Source organism: Indicator indicator, chromosome 9 (assembly GCF_027791375.1).
Source record: "Indicator indicator isolate 239-I01 chromosome 9, UM_Iind_1.1, whole genome shotgun sequence".
In the NCBI taxonomy this organism is placed as follows: Eukaryota; Metazoa; Chordata; class Aves; order Piciformes; family Indicatoridae; genus Indicator; species Indicator indicator.
In genome coordinates, this window is record NC_072018.1 from 4652346 (window position 1) to 4667383 (window position 15038).

At 42.6% G+C, this 15038-nt stretch overlaps 1 protein-coding gene across 1 annotated transcript in view; it reads left to right on the forward strand.

The window, feature by feature from the left end:
• KIF16B (kinesin family member 16B) overlaps positions 1–15038 on the forward strand; it is a 164911-nt gene that overhangs the window by 127749 nt on the left and 22124 nt on the right. The window contains exon 26 of the mRNA XM_054383745.1: positions 14478–14561. Coding sequence (XP_054239720.1) covers positions 14478–14561 — 84 coding nt within the window. The remainder of the gene's footprint in view (positions 1–14477; positions 14562–15038) is intronic.

The window sequence follows — 15038 nt, forward strand, 5'->3', positions numbered from 1 at the left end:
ATCCCTGGTGACATTCAAGGTCAGGCTTGATGGGACTCTGAGCAACCCGATCTAGTTGAAGATGTCTCTGCTTCCTGCAGTGGGGCTGACCTTCAAGGGTCCCTTCCAACCCGATGCATTCTGTGATTCTATTACAGTCTTCTAGAAGGCATCTGACAGACAGTAATTGTGAGCCTGCTGATGTGTAATCCAAACCAAAACACTTGGAATAGTTAACTACAGCCCCGTTCTCTCCCCTGCCCTGAATAATGATACCATGGCATCTTAATCAAGTGTGTCTTTTGAGTTTTCCATGTGTTTGTGGTATATTCATTGCTTTCTAAGGCTTTATCTTCAAGTCCTCAATCAAGAAGTTCTCTTATACTGTGGGAAACAAGTACCTACCCCCCTACCCCTGTGACTTTAGGATCTCAAAAGAAGTACTAAGTAGGGTAGTTTTTGTGTAATTGATAGCATCAGTGATCTTTCTGGTCTTTGTAGTGTGGTTTTTTTTTTTTTTTTTGTCCTGCATATTCAAAGTCCTTTGCCAGCCCTGAAGATGTATCTTTTAAGTTTATTACATTCAATTAGTTATCTGTCATTTTAAGCTTTATCTAGTAACAACAGTAATGAGGACAGGAAAATCCCACATTTGAATGAGGTTTACAGCTAATTTTTCATCCTGTGACAAAGCAGCTGGATCTATCATAGATTCACAAAATGGAGGGGTTGGAAAGGATCTCAGAAGATCATTGGGTCCAACCGCCTGCCAGAGCTGGATTACCTACAGCAGATTATCTAGGAACATGTCCAGGCAGGCCTTGAAAATCTTCACCGCCTGGGCAGCCTGGACCAGTGCTCTGCCACCCTCGACACAAAGAAATTCCTTCTCATGTTTAGATGGAACTTCCTATATTCAAGTTTATGCCCATTACCTCCTGTCACTGAGGATCACTGAGAAGAGTCTGGCCTCATCTTCCTAACGCCCCCTGCATATATATTTGTAAGCATTAATAAGACTCCCCCTCAGCCTCCTCCAAGGAAAACAGCCTCAGCTCTCTCAGCTTTTCCTCCTATAAGAGATGTTCCGGTGCCCTCATCATCTTAGTGGCCCTGTGCTGGACTCTCTCCAGTAGTTCTTTGTCTTCCTTGAGCTGAGGTGTCCAGATTGGAATCACAGAACATTCTATAATGTGTGTAAGACTAGGCATTAGTGAAAATTTATCTATAACCTATGTGATTATCAATCACTCTTACCATTGGAGGAGGGACTAAGTATTTCCTTTTAAGATTCCCATTTGCCTCCTTGAGATGCATTTTCTCTGTTTTTATCATTTTAAATGACACAGAAGGCTACCTAACTACTTCTTGTAATCAGTCTGGTTTGTTATGAGAGTTGCTGCTTTATATATATAACAAATCAAATCTGGAGTCATCCTGTGTGTTCGTTTGCAGGTGTATTTCTCAGTGACAGATGTTCTAGAAGACCCTGAGATCTGCTATAAATTTTGAATAGTCAGGAAGGCATCCATCTAGTCAGCAGCAGAAATTATTGCTGCTCCTTGATGAGTTTTCATTATTAGCATTTCTCAAAGGCGAGGGTGGCTGAAATTTATAGCATCGGTTGGCCACAGGAGACAAGGATGTTTCAGAAATGCTGCCAGGTATCTCTGAGATGAGCTCGTATGCAGCAAGCAAATCTTTTTGCAAAGAACTGTGAAAACTGCTAGGGTGAAGTCTCCTCTCCGAACCTATTCCTGTTGCTGAAGTCAAATGGTACTGTGACTCCTTGGTGTGCAATCAAAGTGGCCTGATCCCCAGCGTAGCATCAACAGCAATGTAGTGTGTGGGGTAAGGCTGCAGGCAGCCACCACAGAGATGGTGTCTGCTGTGTGGTCTACGTTGTGCTATTCCAGGGATGCTTCCTGTACCTTGCTAGAAATCCCAGTGGGAAGATAATCAGATCCCACATCGTTTTTGAAAGGAAAATAAACTCTGCAAAAAGCACCAGAAAATTTCCTTTTTACCTTCTTTTTTTGAGAAGCGAGATTGGAGGCAGGCACTGATGAAGACTGAGTAAGGTGGTGAGCTTTGAAGACATGACCTTGCAAACCCAGCAGTTGTTGCCATTTCCTTAAAGAAATAACCAAATGCTATGACCTGAGACTACATGGGGGAAAAAAAAAAAGTTCAATTTGCAAAATCATGAGCTAAAAGCATAGAAAATATGTGTTAAACTCATCTGTATTTTCTAGGTCAGCAGGTACCCTAATGTTAGACCATGGTCTGCTACATGGTACTGGTATCTCCAGAGAATTCTGTCATCGGGCAAGGGATAGACAAAAACAGGAGGAAAGTGAAAGTTACAAGGAGATGGTATGTTACCATTCTTCCTGCTTGATTTCCAAATGCATCTACAAAATGTATTTAATTATTGGAGATCAGTGAAGGGGAAAAGGATCTGAGGGTCCTAGTGGACGGAAGGTTGACCATGAGCCAACAATGTGCCCTTGTGGCCAAGAAGAACAATGATATCCTGGGGTGTATTAGGAGGGGCATGGTTAGCAGGTTGAGAGAGGTTCTCCTCCCCCTCTACTCTGCCCTGGTGAGGCCATGTCTGGAATATTGTGTCCAATTCTGGGCCCTCAGTTCAAGAAGGACCACAGGGAACTGCTTGAAAGAGTCCCACGCAGAGCCACAAAAACGATGGAGTGGAACATCTTCCTTATGAGGAGAGACTGAGGGAGCTGGGGCTCTTCAGCTTGGAGAGGAGACTGAGAGGTGACCTCATTCATGTTTACAATTGTGTAAAGGGTGAGTGCCCAGAGGATGGAGCCAGGCTCTGCTTGGTGATCCCCAATGACAGGACAAGGAGCAATGGGTGGAAGCTGAGGCATAGGAAGTTCCATGGAAACATGAGAAGAAATTTTTTTCACTGTGAGGGTGACAGAAGACTGAAACAGGCTGCCCAGGGGAGCTGTGGAGTCACCTTTTCTGTAGATATTCAAGACCCACTTGGATGAGTTCCTGTGTGATCTGCTCTAAGTGATCCTGCTCTGGCAGGGGGCTTGGACTGGATGAGCTTTCAAGGTCCCTTCCAGTGCCTAGTATTCTGTGACTCTGTAATTTGGCGCTTCAGGACATGGTTTAATGACCATAGTAGTCTTAGGTTGAAGGTTGTACGTGATGATCATGAAGGTCTCTTCCAAACAAAACAGAATCTTCTATGATTTGTATTTGGTTTTATCTGGCTTATGTGTGAGAAAAATTATATCCTTTAGGTTGTTGTATGCTGTTTCTACATCATGTTATTTTGCCTTTCTAGAGGCTGCATAGAGGACTTAATATATTTTTCTTTGCCATTTGTGCCAATTTTGGTCCCTCTTTCCTTGGATGTTAATCCTGAGCTAGGCAGGTTTATATTTAGAAAGATGCCTTGGCTATATTACTTTTCAGTTTTGATAGGAGAGATTAAAATCCTCAAGCTGCATAATTTTCTAGAACTGAGAAAGGGTTGCATGAACTTTGATACAGCCTATTGCTCATTTTTACAGTTATTCTGCATTTAAACACCATCCTACTGCTTATAATGAACAAAACGATGAAGTCATTTGTCAAGTACTATATTGACTATCATTTATGGCTCTATTTCACTATGTTATTATTTGGACTAGTCTAGAAATTGCTTTAAGGAGATGAAAAACACTCCTCTAATGCAAAGTAACTTCTTTGGCTGAAGTTAATTTGATTTTTCTCAATAGCAGGGGGCAGACTGAAGGGAGTTAAAATGAGGTAAACAGTGGCCTTCACATCTTACCACAGCCCCCAAAACGCATACCGAGTCTAGGTTAGCCTGCTTGTTGAAAAGAGAAACGTGGGTATGAGGATTCTCAAGCTTTTGGATAATCACAGATGACTGTTTATAGGCAAGTGGGCAAAATTCAAAGACAGTGAGGCATAGCTAGTGAAATGCAGAAGGCAAAGCTTTGGTGTCCAAGCCTGCTTGGTAATTTGGAATCGTCAGAGGGAGGCTTCAGGGAGGTTCACAAGAGGTGAATTCCTTTTTTGTGTTCATATCCCTCTTCAGTGACAGGTGAAGCTGAAATGTCCTTTATAGAAAGAGATACGCCTGTCTGAGGAAGGTAACTAGCAAGCAAGCCAGGAAGATACAGTTCAAAGAGACAGCAGAGCTGTGAAAACCTGCACCCTGAGAAAGCTGCTCATGGATTGGTGATTCCATAGAAGATGCTCTGGGGGCTTAGTCACAGCACGCAGATTTTGAGGGGATTTGCAGCAGAACTGCCTATATTTCTGGGAGGAGATATAAGTGCTGGTGCTTTTTTGGCATGTCTGAGTGCCAGTATTGCAGAGGAATGGTGTAGAGTAGCTGCCTATTTACACATGGGTGAGCTCCAGAGAGATAAATGGGAAAAAGACAAGGAATTGTAGCCAGCCTGAAGACAGCAGGGAACTTGCCTGGCAGGTTAACCCAAGCAGGGTCTCCAGTTCACTCTGTCCTCAATGGAGTGAGTTCTGGAGGAGCCTGGTTCAGAAGGCTGCCTGCACTAGAGGCCAGGAGTTACTCCTGCCAGCCAAAAAATGCAAAGGTTGTGTGGACAGATAAACTTTTGGCACAGAGCAAAACAGATGGAGAGCAGGAAGAAAAGAATATTCTCATGTATGTGGGGCAAGCCAGCTTCCTCTGGCATAAACTGTGTTCAGCCTAAACCAGAAGAAAAACCAAACAACAACCAGCCCAAATCTCCCAAACCCGACTCCAATGCATCACTCTGCAGTATGGTCTCTCATATTTGTTGAGATATATATATTACAGCAAATATGTATCTTTGCTGTTTGATTTATTTAGGATTTTTCAGAGTAGATTCCTTCAAGGAAGGAGGGAGTTGCTTGTTTCTTTGTGAGTGTTTGAGTGAGATCCATGCATTGCAGATTGCAGTAGAAAGGAGAGACAGCAACAGAAAGCTGGAAGGATGCAGCTTTGATCAAGTAGCTGAGAGACAGCAGGGTTGACCCTCAGGTGTCAGGAACACTACAAAGACCTGGGGAGCTGATGGGCTGGAGCAGAGCTCGCTTTCCTCAAGGCCAGTGAAGGACTGATAGTGTTAGGCTGATATCAAGGACCTTCTGCAGAGACTCATAGAATCATAGGATGGCAGGGGTTGGAAGGGACCTCTGGAGATCTAGCCCAACCCCTCTGCCAGAGCAGCTTCACCTAGATCAGGTTGCAGAGGAACGTATCCAGGTGGGATTTGTAAGTCTCCATATGGCGTGGAGCACCCCTTTGATCAGTTTGGGTCAGCTGGCCTGGCTGTGTCTCTTCCCAGGATCCTGCTCATCCGTCAGCCTACTGTTGAGGGGAAGCAATGCTGGAAAGGCACAGCCTTGGTGCTTGGCTTAGCAGTAGCCAAAACACTGGTCTGTTATCAACACCCAGATACAGCACTGCAAAAAACACAGCACTAGAAAGATGCTCTGGGGAGATTAACTCCAGCTCAGCCAAGCCAAATACTTTTTTTTTTTAAAAAGGAGAATAAGTTTAGTTTTATTCACTTTTATATGGGAATGCCTCATTTGAACTTGGAAATAGTTTGAGCTGTATCAGCTGAAAAAGTGATTTATGTGATTTTAAAGTTACTTTGTTGGCTTCTTGTTAGGTGGATAGTGCATGTTCAAATCATCTTTGATCTCAATTATTTCTTTCAGAATTCATAAAGCAGCATTTAATCAGTTCATCAAGTGTCAACTTTTCCCCTTTGCCTAAGGCTTTCTTGTGCAATTATGTATAGGTGGTTTATTGCAAACAAAATATTAACAAAAATATAGGAGTTAATCTCTTTTTCTTGTTTGTTTACCTTGTTGTCAAATCCCTGAATATTTATTGCAAATTCCTAGTCAAGAATACAGCTTTTTGTCCAGTTTCTTGAGATTCTGAGAGTCTTGGGACATCTTGAGAACTCGAGGCTTAACTTACTTTGTTCAAACTTCAAAAACTGAAAGTAGGACAGATTTTTTTCTTTCATTACTCACTGCAAAATCAAACCAGGTGCAGCCACATCGGCTGCAAAACTGTGCCACATTCTTCTCTTTGATTTTTCTCGTCTGTGACAGAGATTTCTGGTACAAAGGATCAAAAGTCAGGCATGCCCTTTCAAAAATGAGCAAATTCAGGTTGTAGAAGTAACGTGAGAGTTAAAGATGACTGACTTTTTAACTTAATGGTTAGCATTTCCTTAATTTTCTTTTTTCCCCCCTCTTCCCCACATTTAAATATATCAAAACATTGAAGTACAAAGAGAATTTGAGATCAAAGATTAAAGTTGACTGAGCCTCCATCAGTGTCTGCCCTGTTTTTCTTCTTGGGAGAAAAAAATATCTTTTACCATATTATAGGCACTAAAACATAGTTGTTTTTTTTTTTACCCCCCCAGAAATACATAATGAGATGTTTCAGTCCTGTAGATTTGTAGATTTTTGCTTGATGTTGGAAAATGATGCTTTTCTTTTTTTTTCCCCCTAATGTTTAGGGAGCATTCAGAAATGACAAACCTATATGACTGCACTATGAGGTATTTTACTGTGGTCCACGATATTAAAGCTCCATCTGGCAGACTACTGAGCTAGTACTGTATCCAGTGGAGTACCTCAGGGGTCAGTACTAGGACCAGTACTATTCAATGTATTCATCAACAACCTGGATCAGGGCACAAAGTGCACTGTTAGCAAGTTTGTTGGTGACACAAAACTGGGAGGAGTGGCTGACACACACCTGGAGGCTGTGCTGCCATTCAGCCAGACCTGGACAGGCTGGAGAGTTGGGTGGGGGGAAATTGAATGAAATACAACAAGGGCAAGTGTAGAGTCCTGCATCTGGGAAAGAACAACCCCAGGTATCAGTATAGGTTGGAGTCTGACCTGCTGGAGAGCAGCAAAGGGGAAAAGGATCTGAGGATCCTAGTGGATGGAAGGTTGACCATGAGCCAACAACGTGCCCTTGTGGCCAAGAAGAACAATGATATCCTGGGGTGTATTAGGAGGGATGTGGTTAGCAGGTTGAGAGAGGTTCTCCTCCCCCTCTGCTCTGCCCTGCTGAGGCTGCATCTGTAATATTGTGTCCAGTTCTGGGCCCCTCAGTTCAAGAAGGACCTCAGGGAGCTGCTTGAAAGAGTCCAGCACAGAGCCACATAAATGATGGAGTGGAACATCTTCCTTATGAGGAGGGACTGAGGGAGCTGGGGCTCTTCACCTCGGAGAGGAGGAGACTGAGAGATGACCTCATTCATGTTTACAAGTATGTAAAGGGTGAGTGCCCAGAGGATGGAGCAATGGGTGGAATTGGAGGTGGAGGAAGTTCCATGGAAACATGAGGCAAGATTTTTTTCACTGTGAGGGTGACAGAAGACTGAAACAGGCTGCCCAGGGGAGTTGTGGAGTCTCCCTCTCTGGAGATATTCAAGACCCTCTTGGATGAGTTCCTGTGTGATCTGCTCTAAGTGATCCTGCTCTGGCAGGGGGCTTGGACTCGGTCTTTCGAGGTCCCTTCCAGCCCCTAACATTCTGTGATTTAATTGGTTAACATACTTATGTTCCACTGTACTGTATCATAAAATACCTGAGCTAAATTAAATCCTAGGACACTCAGTTAATGTTAATGAAGAGTCTCCGACTGTATCACATTTCAAAGGTGGCCTTTCATTTCTGATGGCTTTTTTTTCTAAAGGTCCTGAAATGAGAGTGTGGCCTGTCTCAGGCAGAGCCTTTTCTGGTAGCAGAGCCTTTGGCTGCACTCTCTTGGCTTCCAAAAGACCAGGGGCTTCCTGGGGCTCAGGACTTGCAGGCTATGAAGGTATATGTTTTCACTTTAGAAGAGATGTTGTTAGGTATGTGCTGTTTCCAGAAGGAGATAACTCTTCAGGACAACGTGTAGTATGTAAGATAAAATAGGTGACTGAAGAAGAGTCACTTATCACTCTGCCATCTATTCTTACCTGTGTTGAACACCTCCCAATGACTTTGTTAAAACCAATCTCCTGAATGAAATGGAACAGAAGTGTAAGAATCCATAAAGCTGTTTAAAATTTACTGAGTTGTACTTGCTGGGTATGAAGCACCTTCCACTTGAGGACTGACCCTAGTACTGTCTAAACTTGATCATGCTGATCGCACAGATACTGTATCAGAGAATCACAGAATGCCAGGTTGGAAGGGACCCCAAGGATCATTTGTTCCAAACTTTCTAGGTGATAGTCTAGTTGAAATGAGATGGTCCAGTGCTCTGTCAAGCTGAGTTTTGAAACTGTCCAGTGTAGGGTAATCCACTACTTCCCATGGGAGAGGATTCCACTGTCTCATGGGGAATTTTTTTTTTTATGGATTCCAGTCAGTCTCTCCAGGAGTAACTAGTACCCATTGCCCCTTGTCTTTTCCATGTGACTGCTTGTAAAAACAATCTCCATACTTCTGGTAGCCACCCTTCATGTACTGATACATGGTAAAAGATCTCCCCTAAGCTTTCTCTTCTCAAGGCTGAACAAACCCAGGTATAGGTGATCCTGCTCTGGCAGGGGGTAGGACTAGATGATCTTTTAAGGTCTCTTCCGGCCCCTAGTGTTCTGTGTGTGATTCTCAGCCTTTCCTCATATTCCAGTCCTCTGATCATTCCCTTGACCATTTTGTGGACACTTCCCAGCCTGTCCATGTCATTTTTTTACAGCAGGGACTAAAACTGCACACAGTGGTCCAGATGTGGCCAGATAGGTGCTGAGTAGAGCAGGACAGTGACTTCTTTATCTCTGCTGGTGATGCTCATGTTGATGCAGCCCAGCATCCTGCTGGCTTTCTTTGCCACTGCAGCACACTGTTTACTCATGCTGAGCTTGTGGTCCACCAAGATCCCTGGGTCCCTTTCCGCAGGGCTGCTTTCCAGCCTACATTTGTCCCTGCTGAACTTCATAAGGTTCTTGGTAGCCCACTCCTTCAGCCTGTCCAGATCTTCTTGGAGGCTGGCTCTCCCTTCTCAGGTGTCAACCTCCCCACTCATTTTGGTGTGGTCTGCAAACATTATCAGGGTGCTCTTGATCCCACCATCAGGTCATTTATGCAGATAGCAAACATCATTGGGTGCAGTATCGATCCCTAGAAGGTTGTCTCATTTCTTACAGATAAGGTTGCTGAGACACAGCCAAACAACATAGCCCCAAGTAATAAAAGACCCAGAAACCAAATACAGCCTTTATTTATTATAAAGAAATTAGGGAGTAAATTGCAAATTACTGTTTGCCTTTCCCTAGGACTGCTACTGCCTAGCAACGTTTACCAGATAGGATAAACATAATTAACTGTGAAAAGCTTGGTGTCTAAAAAACGTCAGATTGCTATGTGCAGTCTTGGGGTGTCTCTACTATTTAAAAGTCTTGCCTGGCTTTGCATTGGAGTCTAAGAGTATTCCCAGCCTTGCCTATGATATGTGCCTCTGTATGTGTGCACACTCCTCTGGATATAAATGGAATTTGTATTGCAGCCATGCTATAATTTAGTGGGGAAATGCTTTTGCAGCCAAAATAAAAATTAGAAATCTTGCACACTACATACAGAAGCTTCTCAGGAAATCATTCAAGCTCTCTTTTCCTGTCATACTGGGGAATATGTCTCTTAATTTCCCCTGACAGAAAACACATCACCTCATCAACAGCCCTGGAAAATGACAAACCATCCCCACTGAAAAAGACTGACTGCCAAATGCTTTCATTGCCACTGCAGCAAGGAAGACAGGGAGAGGGTGGGTGTGCTTCAGAAATGTCAGGGAAGTGGAATAATTTACCCTGCTACCTGTGGAGTCCTGGTGTTATGTCTTGTATAGCCACAAAATGTTCATCTCCTAGTCATGGTGTGACCCTTGAAGAATGAATTTGAGCCAGAAGGCACACAACCATTTAAGTCTAAAAGAATAATTTATCGTCCTGAATCTGCTTAGTGTGAAATTCTTGCAGTCTTTGAGCCAAAGCAAACATCTCGGTGCAAAATCTACACCTGCAGGTCTCCACCATGTCACAGAAAACTGTGGCTCAGTCTCACACAAAGTTACTGTGCAGCTCCTTAAATGTGTTGTAGCACTACTAGTAACAAAAACTGCTGAAATATTTGCTGCTGCCATTTGACTTAAGTAAGGAATTTTAAATTGTTGCATGTCTGAATCACAGCCAGAGTCTGTATGTCAAATGATACATCAGAACAGAAAATCTTTATAGACAGTGATCATTAATTCACTATATTTATATTTCTGGGTTTATTATTATTATTGTTGTCGTTATTAATAATATTTTTTAATAAACCAAAATTATGATGAGATGAGAAAATGTTATTGTCACTGCATAACTCTTGCACCAACCTTTTTGCCTTTCCCAACACCAAAGGAGGAACTTTGTCACTGTGACTTAGAGTGGTGCTCTAGATGAACACACTACCTCTGGTAAATACCCTAATATTGTGTTTTTATCTAAATGAACCAACTTCCTCTCACAGTGAAACTACACACTCACATATTTTGTATTGATTCATGTTACCGAATGAATGATTCTAGTTTTCATGTTGCAGAGATTATGTTCTGCCTGTGAATTGGGTGCTTTGATGTCTGCAAGAGCATTCAGACAGCCTGATGCTCAAGCCTGGAGAATTTTGACTGTCTGTGTTTTCGGTAGGGGTTAGGCTATTGGCCTGCAATGGAGTAGAATGTATTGGAATCATTCAAACTTCCAAGAGTTGCTGAAGGGATGGTGAAATCTACAGCTGGAGGTTTTTCTGTTATGTAGCTGGGTGGTCACCTGTTGTGTGACAGGAATGATCTCCATTATTTGCTTGTGAGATGGATACCTGTCAATCATTTGACTAAAAGAGGAGCCAGAGGACCCTTCAGAAAGAGTGGGACACAGCAATGTTCCAGCAGGCTCAAGATTGTGGAGTTTCTGCATCCATCCCTGTAGAAGTATTGACTTCAGTAGATGACCAGCTGGTCATAGAATCATAGAATGGTCTAGGTTGGAAGGGACCTCCAAAGGTCATGTAGTCCAACCCCCTGCTCATTGTAACACACCTTCCAGAGGATTCAAAGTCCTCCCAAGTTACATACATGTATATTCTGCACACACAGCTGTTATTACAAACATAAGCAATGTACATATGTGTGTCATGGCCAGGTTGGCACACCTGCCATATGAAGGATTTTATTAGACACAGTTCTCAAAGGTCAAAAAATTCAGATCAGGTCTTGACCAGCAATGAAATCATGATTTTCATTTAGCTACATGTCATGACTTGGAATGTTTCAGAGCCAAGTTGACTGGCTGAGGTCTCCCTCTTGCATATTACATTAACTGTAATAACAAGACTTTTGTTGCCTTGGTTTTGGTGACTTGTGTTTCATAGTGATTTGGGAGTTAAGAAATGTTGAAACTATGTCAGTAGCTACTTTGGGTTGAAGGAGTTTGGCAAAACTGACTGTATTTAGAAAATGCAACGGGTTTTCTTCTAAGATTTTTTTTTTCTAGAGGTTGGACCAGATGATCTTTTGAGGTCCCTTCCAACCTGGGCTATTCTATGTACCCAGAAATCTTAACAGATTAGGAAAATCACTTGCCTATCATTAAGTTTTGTAGGCTCAGTCACCAAACACCTGTTAAAATCATACTTAGCTTAGGTAAAACCATTCCTGAGTTTAGCTGAAATACCTTCCTTTGATCTGAGAATGTTATAGCAGTAGGGTTTTTTATTTCTGCAAATTGTTTTTTAAGAGATGCTATTTTAAAATTCTATAATGAAAGTATTAGCAAACAAATACAAAAACAATCTTCTTAGGGCCAGGAGGGCATTATGGTGGTAGTTGTTTTGCCTTGCTTGTTTCTGGCAGTGATGTGATGCAGTGCTGTTTGATCAAATATAATTTCTACAGGGGTGGTATTTTCAAATCCTTGAAAATATTAACAGTTACAATTCTGTGTAGGTTAGGGAGTAATGCAATGGAAATAAGTCCCAGGGATGTAATTATAGAATACTGTTTGGTTATGTACTGCCAACATGAAGAAGCAGACGCTGAGAAGAATATGGTTGGGGAAGTTTGAGGGATATAATTGGGGCTTGCTGGCAAGATTGATGCAGAGCAGATGTCTCTTCCATCTCCTCTAGTTCCCTGTGTCACTTTGTGTTGCTCATTTGAAGATGTGTAGGCGTTTCTTTAATATTATGCACAGAATCAGAGAATTAACCAGGTTGGAAAAGGCCTTCGAGATCATCAGGTCCAACCTAGCACCATCTAACCAACTAAACCATGGCACTGTGTGCCTTATCCAGTCTTTTTTAAAATACTTCCAGGGACAGTGACTCCACCACCTCCCTGGGCAGCACATTCCAATGGCAAATCACTCTCTCTGTGAAGAATTTCTTTCTAGCATCCAGCCTAAATTTCCCCTGGCACAGCTTGAGACTGTGTCCTCTCGTTCTGTCCCAGGGAGAAGAGACTGACCCCCACCTGGCTACAATCTCCTTTCAGGTAGTTGCAGAGAGCAGTAAGGTCTCCCCTGAGCCTCCTCTTCTCCAGGCTAAACAACCCCAGCTCCTTCAGCCTCTTCTCCAGTTTGGATTTGATCCAGAGAATGGGAATAAATTATTTGTATTTCGGAATTCCACTGTAATTTAAAGAGCCATGAGGATGATTAGGGAACTTGAGCATCTCTGCTGTGAAGAGAGGCTAAGAGCCCTGGTCCTGTTTAGTCTTGAGAAGAGAAGACTGAGAGGGGATCTCATCAATGTCTATAAACATCTGAGGGGTGGGTGTCAAGTGGAGGGAGCCAGTCTCTCTTTGGTGGTGTGCAACACTAAGACAAGAAACAACAGGTACAAGCTTTTGAACATTGAAGATTTCACCTCAACGTGTGGAGAAACTTCTTTATAGTGAGGGTGACAGAGCACTGGACCAGGCTGCTCAGAGATGTTGTGGAGTCCCCTTCTCTGGAGACTTTCAAAACACTCCTGGATGCATTCCTGTAAGGACTACCCTGGCTGATCCTGCTTTGGTGGGGGGTTGGATTTGATCTCTGGAGATCCCTTCCAACCTGTACTGTGGTACTGTGATACTGTGATTCGGTGTTAATAATGAATCTCCTCGTTTAATTCAGTGTATTGCTGCTCCTTGTCACCAGTCATAAATTCCCTACAGCCCTGTATGTGCTGATATATAAGAAGATGGTGCATCTTGTTTGTTATTTCCATCTCATCAAATAGCCAGAGGAGCTGGTGCAGCAGACATTTCTGCACAGGGCTTTTGCCTGCAAAGCAGCTCCCGCAGGACCAATGTGAGGTTGTGTGTTTCTGTCTCACACAGGGAGAGCTAAGAAGAAACCACTTTCTGATGTGCCTTCAAGTGTAAGCACAACCTGTGTGGAAAGGACTTGCTTACTCATGCATCATTCCCAGCCTCAGTGTCTTAGCAGGCCAAGTTCTTTGGTGCTTGTATGAACTCTTGACTGTTTTGTGTGTTTCCCAGATAGAGCTGGGTGGAATTTGTTCACGCATTTTATTTATTGGTGTACAAGTAAGGAAGAAAGTTCCCTTACTCTCTCCTTTACCAGTGTAGCTCTCCACATTTTCTACAGCATGAAAAAGAAACTAAAAGATAGCTTTGAACACTCCTGAGGAAGAACTCCTCGAAGGACAGATCTGAATAGTTGTTTTGAAGAGTTGTACTGCTGCCATGATTTTACTTTTCAGTGTGATGCATGGGATTTGCTCTTCAGAAATTAAAGCTGTCAGCTTCCAGCATGGACACGAGTTTGGTTGTGATTGAGCCACAGCTCAAGAAGTTCCACTTCTCATTATCTAAGCTACCATTACAGTGTATGTGCGTGCTCTTAGCCTGTTCTTGCTGGAAGGAAGAAGTCGTAGTACAAGGCAAAATGACAACTCCCTTGGGTCCAGTTCAAATGTCATCTGGAGTCTGGCAATGCTATCTTCCACAGCATAACTTCAGTGCTAGGTCTGAGGCCCAATGATCTGATGTTTATGATCCACCATGAGAAAAGACAAAGAAATGACATGACAGTACAGTTGGAGACCACAGGTTCTAAGAGGCTACATGCAAACTTTTAAGATACCTGGAATTCCTGAAGAGATCTTTCTGACTTCTTAGCTGGTGCCACCACATCAGATTCAGTTGGCAGCTTTGTAGTCTTTACATAAGCAAACAGCAGCAGTCTGATTCCTGTGCTTTCTGCTTCTCCTTTGTGACAGAATGTGTTTTTATCTTAGCACTGCTACAGACCAGATAGCAATAACATCAGAAGCAACATGTAATGTGATCCTTGCTAGCAGCATGTAGTGTAGCTCATGAATATTTGGTATTTTCTTCTTCTCAATTGCCTCATAGTTTAAAGAGATTTTTCTCATTTCAGCTTGTCACTTCTGATGCCTTTTTGTCCTTTAATGTTTTCCAGCTTGCCTCTTTAGAATTCCCTCCAAAGAAGCTCTTTGGAAACAAGGATGAACGAGTGATTGCAGAACGACGGAGTCACTTAGAGGTAATGCCAACTTTTTTAACAGGCTTTTGTGGTGCATTTTGGTGGAATGCTCTGCTTGACCAGCAGAACCATTCCCATATGGCCAAAGCTGAATAGCCTGCTTCTAACTGTGAAGTTCCTTGCTGCCTCATTTAACACAGGAGATGGCAGCAGTAGATTGCAAAGTAATGAGACATGCCTTAAAAAAAAAGAATTAATCCTGGTCTAGGGAAAAAAAGAAGACATCTCTCTAGAGATATTTATTGGAGGTACATTTATTTAAGGAGTAAGGTTGTGGGTGAGGTAAGTGTTCACTTTAGACAGATGGTCTCTGTACAAGACAATTAAATACTGCTGCTTTAAATGCAATTTTTTGGCTAAATATTAATTATTTTGTCCTAGTTGTTATATCCAAATATGACAGAAGGAAAGCGATGTTTAGGCATCTTTGAGCTTTATTTTGTAACTGAGTGTTTGGTATTTTGGGTTTTAAAGTTC